General features: G+C 39.3%; 1 protein-coding gene across 6 annotated transcripts; it reads right to left on the reverse strand.

Annotated features, from left to right (window-relative positions):
* Positions 1–1,266: 1,266 nt before the first annotated feature.
* On the reverse strand, positions 1,267–22,518 carry LOC130457900 (mucin-16-like). 6 transcript variants are annotated; one of them, XM_056820628.1, is made up of 10 exons: positions 22,053–22,518; positions 20,775–20,944; positions 20,016–20,054; positions 11,526–11,633; positions 9,742–9,869; positions 9,555–9,622; positions 8,277–8,446; positions 7,518–7,556; positions 2,105–2,218; positions 1,267–1,405 (listed from the first exon to the last, which is right to left on the reverse strand). In XM_056820628.1, exons 1-10 carry the CDS (start codon positions 22,199–22,201, stop codon positions 1,353–1,355), a joined length of 1,038 nt encoding a protein of 345 aa, XP_056676606.1. In that variant the 5' UTR covers positions 22,202–22,518; the 3' UTR covers positions 1,267–1,352. The 6 variants fall into 6 exon arrangements, with proteins under 6 accessions (XP_056676606.1, XP_056676603.1, XP_056676602.1 ...); XM_056820625.1 differs by lacking the exon at positions 1,267–1,405 and having other exon boundaries at positions 1,476–2,218; positions 22,053–22,120; positions 22,240–22,518; XM_056820624.1 differs by lacking the exon at positions 1,267–1,405 and having other exon boundaries at positions 1,476–2,218; positions 9,742–9,866.
* Positions 22,519–23,166: the final 648 nt, after the last annotated feature.

A 23,166-nucleotide genomic window follows, 5' to 3' on the forward strand; every position in this document is an offset into this window, starting at 1 on the left:
TGTAAGTAACCCCTGAAAATGTTACAGGAGATGAAGTGGAGAATTTGGATGGCAACATGGATATAGGATCAAGGCGATTCATGGTAAGATCTGTAGCTTCAGCTGAATTCGAAGACCATGGAACCACTGTTCTTGTACCAAGGAGAGCCCCAGAGATGCTGCTGATAGAGACAGCAGGTGCTGGTGTAGTCAACACCAAGGATGAGTCTGTCTCTTCTCCAATCCTGGTCCCTGTAGTACCTGAGGTGTGGGGTAGAGAGGTATAGACAGATGGCTTTGGGCTGGAGCCTTCCACTGGGCTTGATATGAGGTGAGCAGTGCCCTCAGAAGGATGAAAATTGCCAGGGATGAGTGTACTGATATCTGATTCTGTAGTGCTGCCTGTGGCCAAACTATTCTGTAAATGTCCACTTTCCCTGCTGCTAAATTCAGTCACTGGTGAACCCTCAGGAGGGTTGGGCTTCTTGGGCTCCAGAGTGAGAGGTTCAGCTGGGCTTATCCAGATTCCAAACATGGCAGTGCTTTTCCTCCTCTCTAAAGGGGATGAGGGTACAATTCTGGAGTAACTGATCCCTTCACTTAAATTGGCCAGAGAAGTAGAGGCCATGTCAGGTTGAAAAGTTATTCCAGGACCTGTGAAGTAGTGCTCCCTGTGAGTGATACCAGGAGTGTCTAAATTCTCTGGGAAGGTCCTGGACACTGTTTTATCTTCTGTTGGTCCTTCTATAGACAACAATGGGGTGTTTGCATCTTCTCCAGATAATGTTGGAATGGTGCTGGTAGCAGTGGAAGTTAGGGCAGCTGAGCCTGGCTCTAGTGTGGTATGTCTCATTGATGAATCATGATTTGGTATGGTTTCTGTGGCACCTGTGGCTCTTGGAAGTGAAGATAGAGGCACAATGGAGGTGATTTCAGTTCCTGGGGCTGAGTTAGCAGTATTGAAAGAATCAACTGGAGTGGGCCATGGAGAAAGGGGGGTACTGGAACTCTCTCGAGGAGCTATTTCTGCCATAGGTGTGTCTGCAAGGGGTGTACAAAAAATTATTCCAGATAGGGTGATGTTTAAGGGACCACTGGAGCCATGTGGGTTCTACTGGAGTCATGGAGAGTGAGGGCTTTGCAATTGCCATGGTGACTCTAGAGGATATCTCACTTGGAGCTGAGGGTGAGATGGGAGAGGACACAGTTCTCCTGTGACCTGTTCCAGTGGGTGCAGTGAGAAGTGGGTCTTGAGTGGCTGTGGCTCTTGGAGTTGTCTCCATGACATGTATGTCTGTTTCAGTGTCTGAAATAGAATCTCTCCCAGTAGAGCCAGTCACAGGGATACTGGTGGAATCTGTTGGTTCTCTTCCCTAGTCAGATCCACTCACTTTCTTCAGTGTCCCTGAAGTCTCAGTAGAGAATTCTATGACCAAAGTAGTTAGTTAAAGTGTGCCTAAGGGTTGATGGAAGAAGTTTCCCCAGAGCCTGTGAGGAGTTTGTCCTTCCTGAGAAGAGCACCTTCTCCCTAACAAGCACTTTCAAAATAAAAAGGTCTGTGACAGAGATTATGATCTACTTCTGCTCTAGGGTGCATGGCCACCATGAGAAAGTATTAAATAAGAAGAGACTGAAATCTACATATCATCATCTACATGGATCTCTCCGGTCATCTTGCCCTCAGATGAGATAGGGATCCTGGCTCAGACAAAATGCCTGTTAGATACCTGCTCAGGTTAAATGGAAAATGAAGCAGTAATCATTTGTTACTAATCAGGTACCCCATTCAGGGTTTTACGTGCTGGGCATAGGAAAGCCTGTCCTTCAGTAGTGGACTTTTAGCATAGTAAATTATATGTATACACACTAACTAACACAAGAAATGGACAAAATCCTCCATGAGCTCTTCATCCAAAGGCTGGTATCATGGTATACATCTGGGCAGACAGTAATGGGACAGAGGAAATTGCCAGGTCTTACAACCTAATCACAAACTCCCCCATCAGTGAGTATCCTGTACTCAGAATATGAAGATGAATCCATATCATATCTCCAAGCTGTAAAACAAGGGCCCAGAGCAAGGATGAATACCAGTATAATAGAAAGAAAATTAATAATTTCTTACCAATGGCACCTACTGTGGATTCATAGGTCAGGAGGCCACTAGTCACTGATGTCATATCTCCTGGTGCTCCATAGTCTGGGATAAGGGTGACGGGTCCTACAGCAATCTCACTCTCTAGAGGAATAAATGAGGGCATATATCTCAGCCGCAGGAGTAGGGGGTACAAAGGACAATATGTTGTCCCTTTATATTCTGAAGGAAACTCCAAAATATGTACCTTCTTTATTTCATCCTTCATCTAGCAGAGAATCTCTCTAGTATTCCCTTTCTCTCATTTTTTTTCAAACTCTCCAAATCTAATGACAGTTTTCCTACTTCCCCATCTGGGAAGGGGCCACTCTCAAGTAAAGCCCTACTCTATAAACATAACTACTGCAATTTTTATGAATATATCCAAATGTCATGTTGTAATTTTTGATCTTTGGAAGAAAAATCTGGTATTCTTTCCTCATTTCCATGACTTTCATAAAGTCCCTGCTAAGAGCTCCTCTGATTCGTACGTGATCCTTCTAAATTTTAGTGCCCTGATTCTCTTAATTATCTCCAACTAATCTTATTTTAGATTGTGTATACATTGTTGTTGGCTTATTGTCTCCCCAATTAGACTGTAAGCTTCTTAAGATTAAGGGTGCCTTTCTTCTTATCCCCTGTGCTCTTCAGAGTGTGGGGAATCAGAGCAGACACAATGAATGGTTATAAACTCACTGACTGACTGATATTGCCTAAGGAAATGTTCCCTATCTTGCTATAATTCTACAGGCTCCATATATGTTAGACTCAATACTAATCACCACAGAAGGGTCCTTGTAGCTCAGGGACCAGCAGAGTGTGCTACTATAGAGAGATGAAGGATCCTGAAAGGCATTCACTCACCCAACAGACCCAACAAGATCTTAAGTGTACCAAAAAAAGAAGCTCTAAGAGGGAAATGGGAGGGAAAGTGATTTCCCCTGAGATATTAAGGTATCCTCCATGGACACATCTGGCCCCCATCCTCCAGGGCTAAAGAGGAAGCCTGCTTCAAACATTCTTCCTTAGGAACAGGATAGAGCTAACAGGTACATGAGCAAAAAGAGAAGTTGTCTCTGCCCTAGCGCTGCTGCCTTCTGTACTGTGGGAGCTGGGCTCAGAGAAACTGATTTCCAACTTTCCTTTGTGCTAGCTGGAGTCAGGATGATAGCGAGAGTTAATGTTTCTCCTGAACTCCTCTGAGACTCTACAGTCAGACTGGCTAACCTGGAGTTCTCCAATGAGGAGGTAGCCCCAGGTGAGCCTGTGCTTGTGGAGGCTGCACAAAAGGTAAAGGGAGGAATGAGGCTTGGCCACATTGAGTTCATTTTACCAAGGAGTGTTTCACCAATAAGGTGGCTTGTTTCCCCCTGTGATGAGGGCCTGGCAGTCCAGGAAAGTGAGCTTGATTCAGTCTCCATATCCACGCTATAGAGATAATGATGTTTGACAGCAGAAGGATCCTGGTCACCACAGGACTGATCCTCACTATTGGAGCAATGCTGGCTGCCAGGGTAGCTGTGTTCTGATTTTCAGACTCCTGGCCATCTGTCCCTGGTGCTCAAATAGTGACTTCAGAAAACATTTTGGAAACAATGGTACCTGAGCTGGTCTGTACTCCCATTGAGTTCTCAAGTCACTTAAATTATGCCTCCATTTTCTCAATTATAAAATGAGGATAATAATAGCATCTCCCTCCAGAGCCTGGTACCTAGTAGATGCTTAATTTATCATTTCTTCTCTACTCCTAACTCTTGTGAATCTTAAAGACTACTCATACTGTACCTTAGAAGATTTTATTGAAACTGTTGCCTTATTGTAACAATGGAGATATTTGGTCTAACAAGAATCAGGAATGTATTGGGTACTTTTAAATTTACTCCACCCTACTCAGACAGTGCCTTAGGGGAAGATAATGTAAACTCCTGATTGAACAATGAAATTCCTTAACTCATACCTTATAGTGAAGCTAAAACTTAAGCTAAGATTATTTTTAGATCTAATACAAAAAGGTTTTAAGTACCTGTAACGGTTAAATTGGTACCTAAAAAGGTCAAGTACCTTACAAAGGACAATCTAAACAAAGATGTGTGAAGGACTCAGAAAATTTAATCTAACCAGAGAAGGTGAAAAACAAAGAAGGGGAAAACTAAGAATGGGCAATCCTGGGAAAAGATGTCTACTGTGATTCACAGACATGAAAATTTAGGGGAGGTGACAAAAGAGAAAATTTCTTTAAAAGGAAGGGATAAAAAGACAATTGAATTCAGTTAAAATTGAATTCAGTTTGGAGAATAATTTCTTTTTGGAGTGGAAGAACCCAGCCTGGAGATGGTCTTGTGGTGAGTAATAAAACTGACTTGCTCTCCCTTAGGCTCAGCCCTAGGCCTTTTTCTACTACTTGGCTCAGCCTAAGCCAATGCAGTATTCATTCTCTCTCTCTCCCTCCATGCTTCTCAAATCTGAAAATTCAGTAACCAGAAAAGGAGACCCAGGATAGATAACACATTAAGTCATAATTTGAAAGGTAAATATATTTTTCATATAATGATGATAAAATGGAACACTTTCAAATGTGCAAAGTACTTTACAAATTTTTTGTCTTGTAAAAAATCAATCAACAGACACTTATTAAGAAGCTATGCTAAGCTAGGCATGGTTCTTGGTATTGAAAACTTGGAGACAAAAATAAAACATACCCTGCCTTCGAGAAGCTTACAATCTACCAAGAGAGTTTATACAATGAGTCCTCATGGACTTAGAAATTTGTCTTAGGAAAGGACAAGAACACAGACTTCACCTGTTTACATTATAAAATCGTCTGTTTAGATTATTATATCAAATCCCTTACCTTCAGCCTAAGCCTGGATACTAAATATAAGTTCTTAAGCAGAAGACTGGAAAGTGCTAGGCAATTGGTAATAAATGATTTGTCCAGTGTCACACAGCTTGCAAATGTCTGAGCTCAGATTTCAATCTAAGATCATCGATTCTCCAGGTCTGGATCTCTTCTACTGAACCAGGCAGCTGACCCAGTCTCTTTAGCTTTTAAGCTCTCCACTAATGCTAACTCCCTCGAGACAGAGAACTGATGAATTCTGAGTACAGACTAAAGCAGATATTTTAATTTTCTTTATTTTGGTTGTTTTTTCTCCCCACAACATGGTTAATGTTGAAATGTTTTGCATGACTTCATATGGATAATGGCTATTATATCTTTTGACTTCTCAATGGGGGAGGGAGGTAAAGGTTTTATTTTTTTTAATGTTTGCCTAGGTTAATTCCTTCAATTTATTTTTCTTACCTTTATTTTTAAAGCTGTAATTTCTAATATAATATTTAAAAATAGTGATAAAGGGAGTCCTTGCTTCACCCCGAATTTTATTGGAAAGGCTTCTAAGTTATCCCCATTGCAGTTGACACTTGGCTAATGTTTTAAGATACTACTTGGCATTTTAAGGAATTATCATTCATTCCTATTGTTTCTCTTTTTTATTTAACAAGAATATGTGTTGAATCTTTTCAAGGTTTCTTTTTCATCATCTAATGAGATAATCATATATTTTGTATTGATTTCATTATTGATCTAGTCAATTATGCTGATGGTTTTCCTTATATTAAACCAGGCTTGCATTCCTAGTATTAATCCCACCTGGTCGTGGTGAATGATCTTAGTGATATGTTACTGGAGTCTCTTTGTTAGTATTTTATTTAAGATTTTATATCAATATTCATTAAGGAAATGGATCTATAATTTTCTTTGATTTTCCCTTCCTGCATTGGGTATCAGGCACTAAATTTGTGTCATAAGAAGCATTTGGTAACACTCCTTCTTGGACAATTTTGCCAAAAACTTTATATACCATTGGGACTAATTGCCCTTCAAAGATCTGAGAGAATTCCCTTGTGAACCCATATGGCCTTGAGCAGTTCTCTTGGGGAATTCTTTGACAACATGGTCAATTTATTTTTTCTGAAATAGGATCACATAAATATACTATTTCTTCCTTTGTTAATCTGGGAAATTTATATTTTTGTAAATATTTAGACATTTCCACTAGATTATCAGTTTTTTTCTTATATAATTGGGTAAATCATCTGCTAATGATGCTTTAATTTCGTCTTCATTGAGGATGGAAGTCATCCTTTATACTTTTGATACTGGTAATCTGATTTTCTTCTTACTTTTTCAATCAAACTAACCAATGCTCGATGATATATAGAACAGATAGATTTTTTTTTCATGAAACCAACTCTTTGTTCATTAGTTTAGTAGCACTCACACTTTCAATTTTGTCTCTTTTAGTTAGGATTTCCTATTTTGACTTTAGTTAGAGATTTCTGATTAGTTGTTCTTCTATTTTTTTTGGTTCAATGCACAATTTTAGATCTGCCTTTTCTCTATCTTGTTAATGTAAGGCATTCACATTTAACACTCAACCCTGTTCTCCAGGGTCATTGGATGTTATTCTTCCTCCTACAGTATATAATTCTGCTAATATGGCCCTCTCCCTTTCCCTGGTATGGGAAACTTCCTCTCCCATGGCTATGTCTTTGCACTCTTTGCACTAGCTATCTTCTCTACCAGGAATGCCATCCTTCCTCACCTCCAACTCAGAGGACCTAGCCCCCACCCCCAACCCCCTCTTTTGTCAACATTCAGCACTAACACCTCCTTTCATGATTCCCTATACTCTTCCTCCCTAACTATCTTGTTAATTCTAATTTATTCTTAGTTTTTATTCAACATGTATTCATCTCTGTAGTTATTGACACCATTGATAAAATACCAGGACATTGTGAGGAGAAATCATTTCATTCTTTGTCAAAAATGACACCTGGGACTGGGTCTCTCCTGCCCTCTCCATTTCCTACTTCATGTCCTTGGATGAGAAATTAGGTGAAAAAACAGAAGAGAAGTTAGGCATTAGGCATTTCCTAACTGTACTGCCAGAGGTAAATGATGACTGAGTAAGAGACATGATTGGAAAGAGTGTAGATAATGAAGGAGCAGAGGATAAAAACATTATTAATGAAAACCAGTGGCCAACATTCATGAATGAAGGATATGGGTGAGAAGCCCAAGACACTGGAATGCTGGGAGATACCTTCTATATACCAGGCTACAAAGACAAGAAGGAGATAGACAGCCTGATTTCTAAATTCCATGGGCTGATTTTTTTTCCACTGAAGAATTTAGATATGTTTTAATTGCAAATAAAAACATAGGCCAATGAGGAAATAATGTCTCAACATTAGCCATATTTAATAAGATATCAAATTCTGAAATCCTAAAACTAATTTTTATTCCTGTGCCCTGCACTGCTCCCATCGAAAAGGGTGAAAAATATCTTTCCTGATATTGTCCCCAAAAAAACAGAAAATAAAGAAATTGAAAACTCACTCTTTGTGGATATGATGCCTGGTTGCTTATGATGATACCCTGTGGTGGCAAGGGGAAAAAAGAAGAACAAAGAAATTCAGAGGGAACAAGAGTTGGAGAGAAGGTAAGGGCAGGGAAGAAAAAGACAAGGAAAAGTAGGTGAAAGGAGGGAAGAGGAAAGGAGAAGAAGATAGAAAAAAAAGAGAATAGGTCAGAAAAGTTATAAAGATAAGAGTTTGGGAAAAATAGAGAATAGAGAAAACAATAAAAGAATGAGAAAATAGAGGGAGAGAACAAAGAAGAAATATAGAAAGTGATAGGTGAGGAGAGAAACAGTGTAGGACGGGGAGAGAGAGAAAAAGATAGACACAGAGAGAGAGAGACAGAGACAGAGAGACAGAGACAGAGAGAGAACACATAAATCTTTGAGTACGGTATCTCTCTGTGGGAAAAAGGTTAATGGTGGAATGGTGAGGAGATGTTTGGGGGACCATAGGGATGGGGAAATGGTGCTTCAACTTTCAAGAAGAAGGGATTTATGGCATATTTCTTGGTTGAAGGAGCATAAGAACAAACCAGCCTCTTCTGATCTTTAGAAGTGAGCTCCCTATGTCTTCCTAGTTTGGCACCACTTTGTGGGCCAGTGCCCAGGAGTGACATAGTGAAACCATGTAAACAAAGGAGGCTCAAAAGGAGAGAATTTGGGGCAGATTAGCTTGTTTTCTGGAACAGGCACCACCCAGAGAAAGAGAAGTACATTTCCCAAATCAAGATATTTACCATCCACAAAGAGGCTGTCCCTCTCTATAAGCACATGTTTTAGCCTTCTTCTTTGAATCTGTTCAGTTAGCTCCCAGTAAACCTTCTCTTTGTTCAGGACAGGGTTGGAGGAATCTTCCTGAAAAGTACACAGGACACCCACTCCTGTTGCTGTCCCATTCTTCAGAGACCTGGAAATTGATGTTTCAGACAGGAGGTGTCAAACATACAAGAGGTGTCAAACATAGCCCTTCCTGAGCGTCATATGAACCAGATTAAAGTGTCAGTCCTGATTAAAGTGTAATTCCAATCTGATTTTAATGTGTTAGTTTACTAATTTAAAAGGTAATATATAAATATGTATGGTTTTCAGAGTCAAAATGCAGGCCTTAGGGACCCTGATGTATAATTTAATGGCCTCCTTTTGAGGTTGACACCATTGGTTTCGTTTCTGAAATTTAGCTATTCAGAGGACACTCTTGAGAGAAGTCAACAACTTTGAACAAAGGTTTACAGGGGATTGTAATTTTAGAGTTGAAAAGGACATTAGAAGCCATAAAATTCAGCCCCTTCCTTTTATAGAGGAATGCATTGAGGCTAAGGCAGGTTATGTGATTTGCACAAGGTCACAAAGTGGTATGTGTCTAAGAGAGAATTTGAATTGTGTTCTTCCTGAATCCATGCTTAGCACTTTATTCACCAAACTGGAGTTGGCAGTGCTCTGTCTATTTACTTATTTTTATGTTTACAAGTATGTATGGGGTCTGATTATCTTCAGTAGTTTCCTTAGAGTAGTAGAAAGAACTTGGACTTAAAGTCAAAGGGCCTGTGTTCAAATTTGGAATTGGACAATTATCTTTGACATTATAAAAGTTATTGAACTATCCTTGGTTCTTCATTTTTCATCTGTAAATGAAGGGAATGGTCTAGATGACCTCTACTGCCCCTTCCAACTTTTAAAATATAATCCTCCGATTCTAGAGAAAATCAATGCTGATATGTGTTTGAATCAATCAATTTCTACCCACTCACTTGGTGCCTGCCATGTTATTCCTTCTCACATGGAGTTTTAAATTTGGAAGACTTATGTGGAAAGAAGTTTTTCTTCACCACATAAAGGATAGGAGGATGCCTGGAATGTTTCTAATGGCTTGCTGGTTGGGGAATTTTATCCATTACATCGTGGGAAAGAAGGAATTGCTATTGGGAAGGAGAAGCAGCAGCAGCCTGGACAAAATCTAAGTCAAATGGGAAAGCGTGGTCTTTGCTATTTGAGTGGACATCTTGCAGGATTCTCACCTCAGCAAGTTCACACTGCATGCAGAATAGTGAGAGCCAAGGTTGCTCATTCCAAATAAGAACTTCAGCTGAAAACAAAAGGGGAGAAAGGAACTTCTGAGAACCTGACTAGACCAAGCCTGGATAATCAGGGCTAAGAAAGGCAGCATGGGGGAGAGAAGGTAGGGGAAGGGGAATGGAGTCTCACCAGAACTTGCAGGACATTCTCAGCAGCCTTAAATGTGTTGGAGCCCCTTTCACCCATGTCTGGTGTATAAAACATGTTGGTGATGGTAAAGTTGAGGGTGAATGTCTTGGAGTAGGAGCTCCCTGCTGCTGTACAGAAGGAAAGATATCACATTGTCTGAGCCTTACAAATGTTATTCAAATGAGAGGAAATGCTTTGTAAACCTTCAAGTTCTATCTAAATGTCAGTTATGATGACCATTATCATCATCATGACTCCAGGGGGCACTCTTCTAGTCCTTCCTCAGTTGGAAACTCAGCAGAATGAACCCACTAATGAAAACTTGAACACATCTCTAGCCATACACACCATTTCTGGAAGTATTAAAATTGTGCCTTTGTAGTCAGAATACCTGGGTTGAAATCATGGCCCTGCCATGTCCTATGTTTTTGCCTTAGTTTTCTCACAAGTAAAATTAGGAGGTTGAATCCAGTTTCAAAGTTAAGAACTGATTACTTGACAAAAATTGCTGGGAATAATGCAAATTAGTCTGGCAGAAATTAGGGATGGCCCAATGTCTTGTATGACATGACAAAGTAAACTCCAAATGGGTACATGAGTTAGATACAAAAGGTGATATAAAACAAATGAGAGTGATGAGGAAAATTGTATCTTTCATGGTAATGGACAAGGGGACAGTTTATGATCACATGAGGGAAAGATAGGAGAGCAAGATAAAAATGGACACTGTTGTTAACTTATGACAAAATAGTTTTTCCCCAAAAACAAAACCAATGTAGGCAAAATGAGGAGGGATTCGGGTAATTGGAGGGAAAAATCTTTGCTTCAAATTCTTTTGATGAGAGACTCATTTCCAATATCCAATGAATCAGATTTATGAGAGTAAAAGTAAAGGACATAGCCAAAGTTGGTGGAGAAGATAGAGATTCCTCATCTAATCTCTACCAAATTCCTCTCCAAAACCCAACATAATGCCTTCAAAATGAATTCTGGAGAAGTATAACACAGAGAAAAGACAAAGAAGTCATTTTCTAGCAGAAACCCACTTTGAAGATCAGCAGGACAGATGATGTGTACAGGGGTCGAGGTGGAAGTAGACAACAATGCACCAGGGCATGTCCCATTAAGCTAGCAGCCTTCTCCATCATTAAGTGTTCATTTTCTGCCCAGTGTAATCCTAAATACTGAGGATACGGATAAAATTTTAAAAAACATTCACTGCCCTTGGAGAGGTCACAGAAGGCACCCTCTGAAGTGGAAAGAGCCTTAGCCATTTAATGTGAAGCACTGGGGCTGAACTCTCTTTTTGCCCTTGAAGTACAGCATAACAGATTAGAAAAGACAATGACTCTGGAATCAGAGGTCCTGGGTTCAAATATCACTTCTGATGCTTTCTACATTTGTGGCCTGGGACATCTTATTTAACTTCTCTGGTCAGGTACCCCATTCAGGGTTTTAGGTTCTGGGCATTGAAAAGCCTGTCCTTCAGTAGCTGACTTTTAGCATAGTAAATTATATGTATACACACAAACTAACGCAAGAAATGGACAAAATCCTCCATGAGCTCTTCATCCAAAGGCTGGTATCATGGCATACATCTGGGCAGACAGTAATGGAATAGAGGAAGTTGCCAGGTCTTACAACCTAATCACAAACTCCCCCATCAGTGAGTGTCCTGTACTCAGAATATGAAGATGAGTCCATATCATATCTCCAAGCTGTAAAACAAGGGCCCAGAGCAAGGATGAATACCAGTATAATAGAAAGAAAAAATAATTTCTTACCAATGGCACCTACTGTGGATTCATAGAGGCTGCTAGTCACTGATGTCATGTCTCCTGGTGCTCCATGGTCTGGGATATGGGTGACAGGTCCTACAGCAATCTCACTCTCTAGAGGAATAAATGAGAACATATATCTCATCTCAGCCTCAGCAGTAGGGGTAGAAAAAACAATATTGTTGTCCCCTTATATTCTGAAGGAAACTCCAAAATATGTACCTTCTTTACTTCATCCTTCATCTAAAGAGAATCTCTCTAGTATTCCCATTCTCTCATTTTTTTTCGAACTCTAAATCTAATGACAGCTTTTTTACTTCCCCATCTGGAAAAAAACTTTCTTTTATCCACCTGTCCCTAAGAGGTATAATCTCCTGTCTCTCTTCCCTTTTATGACTGAAATCCATGAGGAAGCTCTATATAAAAAGTGCTTCCACTTCCCTTCTTCCTATTCTCTTCTTAACTACAGTCCGGTTTTCAACCTCATCACTCAAGTGAAATTGCTCTCTCCAATGTTGTTAACAATCTCTTAATTGCAAAAATCTCTTAATGGCCCTTTCTTCATCCTCATTCTTCGTAATCTCTCTGCAGCTTTTGATACCATTATTTTATTCTCTTTCACTTTTATAACAAAAAACTCTCCTGGTTCTCTAACTTGTATGAACACTGTCTTTGGTCTCATTTGCTGGATTCTTATCTAGGTCATAAATGCTTAATGTAGGTGCCCAACAAGGCTTTGAGCTGGGCCCCTCTCTTCTTTTTCTATAAGATTTCCCTCAGCATTCTCAACCTCACAAGATTTAACCATCATCTCTATATCGATGATTCTCAAATCTGGTCATCCATCCCTTAACCTCTGCCGTGTCCTCCAGTATTACAACTGCCAATGAACAACTGCGTGTTGGAAATTTTGAACTGGGTGTCTTGTAGATATCTGAGCCTCAACATGTCCAAAAATTAATTCATTGCCTTCCCCTCAAAACCTTCAACTCTTTCTAAGTTCCCTTTGGCTAACCAGGGTATCACTGTCCTCCCAAGTCACCCAGGCTCACAAGTCACGTCATCATTCTTTAAAAAAAAAAAGCCTCATTTCATTCTCTAGTAGAAACTCTAAGACAGAAAGGCAAAGGTTAGGCAACCAGGATATTCTTGACTGCTCACCCATCATATCCAATGTGTTCACAAGATCTATAAATTTTGCTTTCATCACATCTCTCCCATATTCTCTGTCTCTCATATAACCCTGTAACTACTCTGGTATAGGCCTTCCTCACCTCATATCTTAACTATTGCAGTAGTTTTCTATTTGGTCTCCCTGTCCTAAGTCCCATCCAACCCCAGTCCATCTTCCATTCAACTGCAAAATTGCTTTTCCTAAAACCTAGGTCTGACCATGTCATTGTCCTAGTCAATAAAATTCAGTAACTACTTATTGCTTTAAGGATAAAATACAAAACCCCATTTAGCAATCAAAGCCTTCCATGATCTTCTCCTCCTTTTTTCCTATTCTTCTTATACATTATTCCTTCTCCCCCTGAGACATTTGCCTTCTTGCTCTTCCTTGCACTCACTTTGCTATCTCAATTCAACTTTGGCTATACCAAATAGAAAATATTCGTACTAGGTTGCACCCAGTTACATTATATTGATACTGCAACTTCAAGTGGGAGTGGGATTTGGGGAAGGCTCAAGAATGTCTTTTCAAGACATTAGCTCTCTATGGGGAGCAGCCACTCTCAAGTAAAGCTCTGCTCTATAAACACAACTGCTGCAATTTTTATAAATACATCCAAATGTCTTGTTGTAATATTTGATCTTTGGAAGAAAAATCTGGAATACTTTCCTCATTTCCCTAACTTTCTTAAAGTTCCTGATAAGAGCTCCTCTGCTTCTTAGGTGATCCTTCTAAATTCTAATGCCAGCTTCTCTTGATTAGTTCGGATTTATTTTGTTTTTAGATTGTGTGTAAATTGTTGTTCCTGGCATATTGTCTCCCCAATTAGACTATAAGCTTCTTAAGATTAATGGTGTAAACCTTAAAATTTCTTGGACTTATAAATGTTGGAAATTTCACCATTGGGAAATTTCATACTTGGAAAATTTCTTAGTGATAGTCTATTGGAATGTGAACCCCATTGGCATGGGAGGTTCCTCCTCCTCCCTTCTTAAAATTACTTTAGGACAGAAACCTTTTGCTGAACAATGGAAAGGGCTTTGACCTATGCTTAAGCATAGAACAGGAATTTCTTTGAGTCATGATTGATTTTAGAATTGATACAATGGAGATACTTGCAATCAATCTCCACCCTACTCAGTCCTAACAGGATTTAGGAAGGGCTGCAGCAAAAGATCAAGATTTAATTATTTGAAAATATGACCTCCAACAGACATGTGCAAAGCCACAGACCTCTGGGCAGTCCTGGGTTAAGCTAGAGCCACCATTGGCACAGGGAAATTGATGGACAGTGATTGGTAGATGTGAGAACTGAGGGGAGGGAACTTGGATGGTTTCCTTAAAGATAGAGGGGTCTGAGGACTGGAGGGTGGTTGGAGAGTTTTGGCTCTGAGTGGTTGGAGAGGTGCTCTGAGAAGCTTGCTCTGAAGGAAGCTGCAGGTGGAGGCACCGGAGACTGTTTCTCCATTTTGGTCATGTGAGTAATAGGGACTGATCTCCTTTCTTTGCCTCATCTATCTAAGGGCTTGGGCCTTTGGGCCCAGCCTAAACAGAAGGGGTATTTAAGCCCTCTTCCCTTCTCTACCCTTTCTTTCTTTCTCTCTCTCTCTCTCTCTCTCTCTCTCTCTCTCTCTCTCTCTCTCTCTCTCTCTCTCTCTCTCTTTCTCTCTCTCTCTCTCTCTCTCTCTCTCTCTCTCTCTCTCTCTCTCTCTCTCTCTCTCTCTCTCATACTTTTCTTCCTCCTGTTTGTAATTAAAAACTCCATAAAAGGCTGATGGCTGACTTGAGTTTTCATTTAGGAATTACATAGCTGAATTCCTTGGAGAACTTAAATTAATATATATCAGTCTTTTAAAGTGATTTCCTTGTCACAACGGTGCCTTCCTTCCTATACCCTGTGCTCTGTGGAGTGTGTGGAATCAGAGCAGACACAATGAATGGTTATCAACTCACTGACTGACTGATATTGCCTAAGGAAATGTTCCCTATCTTGCTATAATTCTACAGGCTCCATATATGTTAGACTCAATACTAATCACCACAGAAGGGTTATTGTAGCTCAGGGACCAGCAGAGTGTGCTACTATAGAGAAATGAAGGATCCTGAAAGGCATTCACTCACCCAACAGACCCAACACGGTCTTAAGTGTACCAAAAAAAGAAGTTCTAATAGGGAAATGGGAGGGAAAGTGATTTCCCCTGAGATGTTAAGTTCTCCTCCGTGGACACATCTGACCTCCATTCTGATTCAAACATTCTTCCTTAGTAACAGGATAGAGCTAACAGGTACATGAGCAAAAAGAGAAGTTGTCTCTGCCCTAGCGCTGCTGCCTTCTGTACTGTGGGAGCTGGGCTCAGAGAAACTGATGTCCAACTTTCCTTTGTGCTAGCTGAAGTCAGAATGATAGTGAGACTTGATGTTTTCCTGAATTCCTCTCAGACAACAGTCAGACTGGCTAACCTGGAGTTCTCCAATGAGGACGTAGCCCCAGGTGAGCCTGTGCTTGTGGAGGCTGCACAGAAGGTAAAGGCAGAAATGAGGCTTGGCCACATCGAGTTCCTTTTACCAAGGAGTCTTTCACCAATAGCAGTGGCTTGTTTCTGAGAGTCTGGCAGTCCAGGAAGGTGAATATGATTCAATATCCATATCCATGCTATAGAGGCAGTGATGTTTGACAGCAGAATGATCCTGGTCACCACAGGACTGATCCTCACTATTGGAGCAATACTGGCTGCCAGGGTAGCTGTGTTCTGATTTTCAGACTCCTGGCCATCTGTCCCTGGTGCTCAAATAGTGACTTCAGAAAACAATTTGGAAACAATGGTACCTGAGCTGGTCTGTACTCCCATTGAGTTCTCAAGTCACTTAAATTATGCCTCCATTTTCTCCATTATAAAATGAGGATAATAATAGCACCTCCCTCCAGAGCCTGGTACCTAGTAGATGCTTAAATTTACCCTTTCTTCTCCTCTCCTCCTAACTCTTGTGAATCTTAAAGACTACTCATACTGTACCTTAGAAGATTTTATTGAAACTGTTGCCTTATTGTAACAATGGAGATATTTGGTCTAACAAGAATCAGGAATGTATTGGGAACTTTTAAAATTACTCCACCCTACTCAGACAGTGCCTTAGAGGAAGATAAAGCTGTAAACTCCTGATTGAACAATGAAAGTCCCTAACTCATTCCTTACAGAGAAGCTAAAACTTAAGCTAAGTTTACTTTTAGAAATAATACAAAAAGGTGTTAAGTACCTGTAACGGTTAAATTTGTACCTAAAAAGATCAAGTAACCTACAAAAGGCAAGCTAAACAAAGAGGTGTGAAGGACTCAGAACATTTAATCTAACCAGAGAAGGTGAAAACCAAAGAAGGTGAAAACTAAGAATGGGCAATCCTGGGAAAAAGTGTCTACTGTGATTAAAAATTTAGGGGAGGTGACATAAGAGAAAATTTCTTTAAAAGGAAGGGATAAAAAAACAATTTAATTCAGTTTCGAGAGTAATTTCAGTTTGGAGTGGAAGAACCCAGCTTGGAGGTGGTCTTGTTGTGAGTGATAAAGACTGACTTGCTCTCCCTTAGGCTCAGGCCTAGGCCTTTGTCTACTACTTGGATCAGCCTGAGCTAGGACAGTATTAAATAATTCTCTCTCTCTCCCTCTCTCCCCTTAATTCCTTCTTTCTTCATTAATTAAAATCTTCATGAATCCCAGCTGACTTGAGTATTTTCATATTTGAGAATTTCCCATGGGGACCACTTATTTTGGATTTTAAGTCAAAACACTAAAAATTATCCTTACACCCTTCTTAGTCCCCCTTGTACCACCATTGCGCTTCTCAAATCCCAAAATTCAGTAACCAGAAAAGGGGACACAGGATAGATACCACAACAAGTCATAAGTTGAAAGGTAAGCATCAAATCCCAAAATTCAGTAACCAGAAAAGGGGACACAGGATAGATACCACAACAAGTCATAAGTTGAAAGGTAAGCATATTTTTCATATAATGATGATAAAATGTAACACTTTCAGATTTGTGAAGTACCTTACAAATTTTATCTCTTGTAAAAAATCCATCAACAAACACTTATAAATCACCTATGCTAAGCCAGTCATGGTTCTTGGTATTGAAAACTTGGAGACAATAATAAAACATACCCTGCCGTCAAGAAGCTTACAATCTACCAGGTGACTTTATGCATTGAGTCCTCATTGACTTAGAAATCTGTCCTAGGTAACCTCCAGGAAGTGATGCAGATGGAGAGGAGCATCACCAGGAAAACATTGTAAACAGAGACTGATACACTGTGGTACAATTGAACGTAATGGACTTCTCCATTAGTGGCAATACAATGTCCCTGAACAATCTGCAGGGTTCTAGGAGAAAAACACTATCCACAAGCAGAGGACAAATTGTGGGAGTAAAAACATGGAGGAAAAGCAACTGCTTGACCACAGGGGTTGAGGGGACATGTCTGAGGAGAGACTCTAAATGAACACTCTAATGCAATTACCAACAACATGGAAATGGGTTCAAATCAAGAACACATGTGATACCCAGTGGAATCGCCCATCAAATATGGGAGAGGTGGGGAGGGTGGAGAAAAGAAAATGATCTTTGTCTCCAATGAATAATATTTGGAAATGATCAAATAAAATATAGTTTAAAAAAAAAAGAAATTTGTCCTAGGAAAGGAAAAGAACACAGACTTCACCTGTTTACATTATAAAATCCTCTCTATAGATTTTTTACGTCAAATCCCTTACCTTCAGCCTAAATATGGATACTAAATATTAGTTCTTAAGCAGAAGACTGGAAAGTGCTAGGCAATTGGGATTAAATGATTTTCCCAGTGTCACACAGCTTGCAAATGTCTGAGCTCAGATTTCACTCTAAGATCATCGATTCTCCAGGTCTGGATCTCTTCCACTGAACCAGCCAGCTGCCCCAGTCTCTTTAGTTTTTGAGCTCTCCACTAATGCTATCTCCCTCGAGACAGAGAACTGATGAATTCTGAGTACAGACTAAAGCAGATATTTTAATTTTCTTTATTTTGGTTGTTTTTTCTCCCCACAACATGGTTAATGTTGAAATGTTTTGCATGACTTCATATGGATAATGGCTATTATATCTTTTGACTTCTCAATGGGGGTGGGAGGTAAAGGTTTTTTTGTTTAATGTTTGCCTAGTTTAATTCCTTCAATTTATTTCTTACCTTTATTTTTAAAGCTGTAATTTCTAATATGATATTAAACAATAGTGATAAAGGGCGTCCTTCCTTCACCCCTAATTTTATTGTAGAAGGCTTCTAAGTTATCCCCATTGCAGTTGACATTTGGCTAATGTTTTAAGATACAACTTGGCATTTTAAGGAATTATCCATTCATTCTTATTGTTTCTCTTTTTTATTTAACAAGAATATGTGTTGAATCTTTTCAAGGTTTCTTTTTCATCATCTAATGAGATAATCATATATTTTGTATTGATTTCATTATTGATCTAGTCAATTATGCTGATGGTTTTCCTTATATTAAACCAGGCTTGCATTCCTAGTATTAATCCCACCTGGTCATGGTGAATGATCTTAGTGATATGTTACTGGAGTCTCTTAGTTAGTATTTTATTTAAGATTTTTATATCAATATTCATTAAGGAAATGGATCTATAATTTTCATTGATTTTCTCTTCCTGGATTAGGTATCAGGCACTAAATTTGTGTCATAAGAAGCATTTGGTAACACTCCTTCTTGGACAATTTTGCCAAAAACTTTATATACCATTGGGACTAATTGACCTTCAAAGATCTGAAAGAATTCCCTTGTGAACCCATATGACCTTGAATGGTTCTCTTGGGGAATTCTTTGACAACATGGTCAATTTATGTTTTCTGAAATGGGATCACATAAATATACTATTTCCTCCTTTGTTAATCTGGGGAAATTATATTTTTGTAAATATTTAGCCATTTCCACTAGATTATTACTTTTATTCTTATATAATTGGATAAATGATCTGCTAAAGATGCTTTAATTTCATCTTCATTGAGGATAGAAGTCATCCTTTATACTTTTGATACTGGTCATCTGATTTTCTTCTTACTTTTTCAATCAAATTAATCAAGGCTCTATGCTATATGGAACAGGTGGATTTTTTTCATGAAACCAACTTTTTGTTCATTAGTTTAGCAGCAATCTCACTTTCAATTTTATCTCTTTTGACTTTTAGTTAGGATTTCCTATTTTGACTTTAGTTAGAGATTTCTGATTAGTTCTTTTTCTAGTTTTTTTAGTTCAATGCATAAATTTAGATCTGCCTTTTCTCTATCTTATTAATGTAAAGCATTTACATTTAACACTGCAGTCTCAAACCCCTTCTCCAGGGTCATTGGATGTTATTCTTCCTCCTACAGTATATAATTCTGCTAATATGGCCCTCTCCCTTTCCCTGGTATGGGAAACTTCCTCTCCCATAGCTATGTCTTTGCACTAGCTGTCTTCTCAACCAGAAATGCCATCCTTCCTCACCTCCAACTCAGAGGACCTAACCCCCACCCCCAACCCCCTCTTTTGTCAACATTCAGCACTAGCACCTCCTTTCATGATTCCCTATACTCTTCCTCCCTAACTACCTTGTTAATTCTAATTTCTTCTTAGTTTTTATTCAACATATATTCATCTCTGTAGTTATTGACACCATTGATAAAATACCAGGACATTGTGAGGAGAAATCATTTCATTCTTTGTCATATATGACACCTGGGACTGGGTCTCTCCTGCCCTCTCCATTTCCTACTTCATGTCCTTGGATGAGAAATTAGGTGAAAAAACAGAAGAGAAGTTAGGCATTAGGCATTTCCTAACTGTACTGCCAGAGGTAAATGATGACTGAGTAAGAGACATGATTGGAAAGAGTGTAGTTATTGAAGGAGCAGAGAATAAAAACATTATTAATGAAAACCAGTGGCCAACATTCATGAATGAAGGATATGGGTGAGAAGCCCAAGACACTGGAATGCTGGGAGATACCTTCTATATACCAGGCTACAAAGACAAGAAGGAGATAGACAGCCTGATTTCTAAATTCCATGGGCTGATTTTTTTTCCACTGAAGAATTTAGATATGTTTTAATTGCAATTAAAAACATAGGCCAATGAGGAAATAATGTCTCAACATCGGCTATATTTAATAAGATATCAAATTCGGATATCCTAAAACTATTTTTTTATTCCTGTGCCCTACACTGCTCCCATCGAAAAGGGTGAAAAATATCTTTCCTGATATTGTCCCCAAAAAAACAGAAAATAAAGAAATTGAAAACTCACTCTTTGTGGATATGATGCCTGGTTGCTTATGATGATACCCTGTGGTGGCAAGGGGAAAAAAGAAGAACAAAGAAATTCAGAGGGAACAAGAGTTGGAGAGAAGGTAAGGGCAGGGAAGAAAAAGACAAGGAAAAGTAGGTGAAAGGAGGGAAGAGGAAAGGAGAAGAAGATAGAAAAAAAAGAGAATAGGTCAGAAAAGTTATAAAGATAAGAGTTTGGGAAAAATAGAGAATAGAGAAAACAAAAAAAGAAAGAGAAAATAGAGTGAGAGAACAAAGAAGAAATATAGAAAGTGATAGGTGAGGAGAGAAACAGTGTAGGACGGGGAGAGAGAGAAAAAGATAGACACAGAGAGAGAGAGACAGAGAGAGAGAGACAGAGACAGAGAGAGAACACATAAATCTTTGAGTACGGTATCTCTCTGTGGGAAAAAGGTTAATGACGGAATGGAGAGGAGATGTTTGGGGGACCATAGGGATGGGGAAATGGTGCTTCAACTTTCAAGAAGAAGGGATTTATGGCATATTTCTTGGTTGAAGGAGCATAAGAACAAACCAGCCTCTTCTGATCTTTAGAAGTGAGCTCCCTATGTCTTCCTAGTTTGGCACCACTTTGTGGGCCAGTGCCCAGGAGTGAAATAGTGAAACCATGTAAACAAAGGAGGCTCAAAAGGAGAGAATTTGGGGCAGATTAGCTTGTTTTCTGGAACAGGCACCACCCAGAGAAAGAGAAGTACATTTCCCAAATCAAGATATTTACCATCCACAAAGAGGCTGTCCCTCTCTATAAGCACATGTTTTAGCCTTCTTCTTTGAATCTGTTCAGTTAGCTCCCAGTAAACCTTCTCTTTGTTCAGGACAGGGTTGGAGGAATCTTCCTGAAAAGTACACAGGACACCCACTCCTGTTGCTGTCCCATTCTTCAGAGACCTGGAAATTGATGTTTCAGACAGGAGGTGTCAAACATACAAGAGGTGTCAAACATAGCCCTTCCTGAGCGTCATATGAACCAGATTAAAGTGTCAGTCCTGATTAAAGTGTAATTCCAATCTGATTTTAATGTGTTAGTTTACTAATTTAAAAGGTAATATATAAATATGTATGGTTTTCAGAGTCAAAATGCAGGCCTTAGGGACCCTGATGTATAATTTAATGGCCTCCTTTTGAGGTTGACACCATTGGTTTCGTTTCTGAAATTTAGTTATTCAGAGGACACTCTTGAGAGAAGTCAACAACTTTGAACAAAGGTTTACAGAGGATTGTAATTTTAGAGTTGAAAAGGACATTAGAAGCCATAAAATTCAGCCCCTTCCTTTTATAGAGGAATGCATTGAGGCTAAGGCAGGTTATGTGATTTGCACAAGGTCACAAAGTGGTATGTGTCTAAGAGAGAATTTGAACTGTGTTCTTCCTGAATCCATGCTTAGCACTTTATTCACCAAACTGGAGTTGGCAGTGCTCTGTCTATTTACTTATTTTTATGTTTACAAGTATGTATGGGGTCTGATTATCTTCAGTAGTTTCCTTAGAGTAGTAGAAAGAACTTGGACTTAAAGTCAAAGGGCCTGTGTTCAAATTTGGAATTGGACAATTATCTTTGACATTATAAAAGTTATTGAACTATCCTTGGTTCTTCATTTTTCATCTGTAAATGAAGGGAATGGTCTAGATGACCTCTACTGCCCCTTCCAACTTTTAAAATATAATCCTCCGATTCTAGAGAAAATCAATGCTGATATGTGTTTGAATCAATCAATTTCTACCCACTCACTTGGTGCCTGCCATGTTATTCCTTCTCACATGGAGTTTTAAATTTGGAAGACTTATGTGGAAAGAAGTTTTTCTTCACCACATAAAGGATAGGAGGATGCCTGGAATGTTTCTAATGGCTTGCTGGTTGGGGAATTTTATCCATTACATCGTGGGAAAGAAGGAATTGCTATTGGGAAGGAGAAGCAGCAGCAGCCTGGACAAAATCTAAGTCAAATGGGAAAGCGTGGTCTTTGCTATTTGAGTGGACATCTTGCAGGATTCTCACCTCAGCAAGTTCACACTGCATGCAGAATAGTGAGAGCCAAGGTTGCTCATTCCAAATAAGAACTTCAGCTGAAAACAAAAGGGGAGAAAGGAACTTCTGAGAACCTGACTAGACCAAGCCTGGATAATCAGGGCTAAGGAAGGCAGCATGGGGGAGAGAAGGTAGGGGAAGGGGAATGGAGTCTCACCAGAACTTGCAGGACATTCTCAGCAGCCTTAAATGTGTTGGAGCCCCTTTCACCCATGTCTGGTGTATAAAACATGTTGGTGATGGTAAAGTTGAGGGTGAATGTCTTGGAGTAGGAGCTCCCTGCTGCTGTACAGAAGGAAAGATATCACATTGTCTGAGCCTTACAAATGTTATTCAAATGAGAGGAAATGCTTTGTAAACCTTCAAGTTCTATCTAAATGTCAGTTATGATGACCATTATCATCATCATGACTCCAGGGGGCACTCTTCTAGTCCTTCCTCAGTTGGAAACTCAACAGAATGAACCCACTAATGAAAACTTGAACACATCTCTAGCCATACACACCATTTCTGGAAGTATTAAAATTGTGCCTTTGTAGTCAGAATACCTGGGTTGAAATCATGGCCCTGCCATGTCCTATGTTTTTGCCTTAGTTTTCTCACAAGTAAAATTAGGAGGTTGAATCCAGTTTCAAAGTTAAGAACTGATTACTTGACAAAAATTGCTGGGAATAATGCAAATTAGTCTGGCAGAAATTAGGGATGGCCCAATGTCTTGTATGACATGACAAAGTAAACTCCAAATGGGTACATGAGTTAGATACAAAAGGTGATATAAAACAAATGAGAGTGATGAGGAAAATTGTATCTTTCATGGTAATGGACAAGGGGACAGTTTATGATCACATGAGGGAAAGATAGGAGAGCAAGATAAAAATGGACACTGTTGATAACTTATGACAAAATAGTTTTTCCCCAAAAACAAAACCAATGTAGGCAAAATGAGAAGGGATTCGGGTAATTGGAGGGAAAAATCTTTGCTTCAAATTCTTTTGATGAGAGACTCATTTCCAATATCCAATGAATCAGATTTATGAGAGTAAAAGTAAAGGACATAGCCAAAGTTGGTGGAGAAGATAGAGAT

This window comes from Monodelphis domestica, chromosome 3, assembly GCF_027887165.1.
Source record: "Monodelphis domestica isolate mMonDom1 chromosome 3, mMonDom1.pri, whole genome shotgun sequence".
In the NCBI taxonomy this organism is placed as follows: Eukaryota; Metazoa; Chordata; class Mammalia; order Didelphimorphia; family Didelphidae; genus Monodelphis; species Monodelphis domestica.

Coding starts and splice junctions, on each gene's coding strand:
- LOC130457900 (XM_056820622.1), bottom strand. CDS start 22,201: ATGCTGCCTTCCTTAGCCCTGATTATCCAGGCTTGGTCTAGTCAGGTT. Junction 9,870..11,525: donor ATCCACAGTAGGTGCCATTG/GTAAGAAATTAT, acceptor CCTTCTGTACAG/CAGCAGGGAGCTCCTACTCC. Junction 8,447..9,554: donor TGCAGTGTGAACTTGCTGAG/GTGAGAATCCTG, acceptor ATCAATTTCCAG/GTCTCTGAAGAATGGGACAG.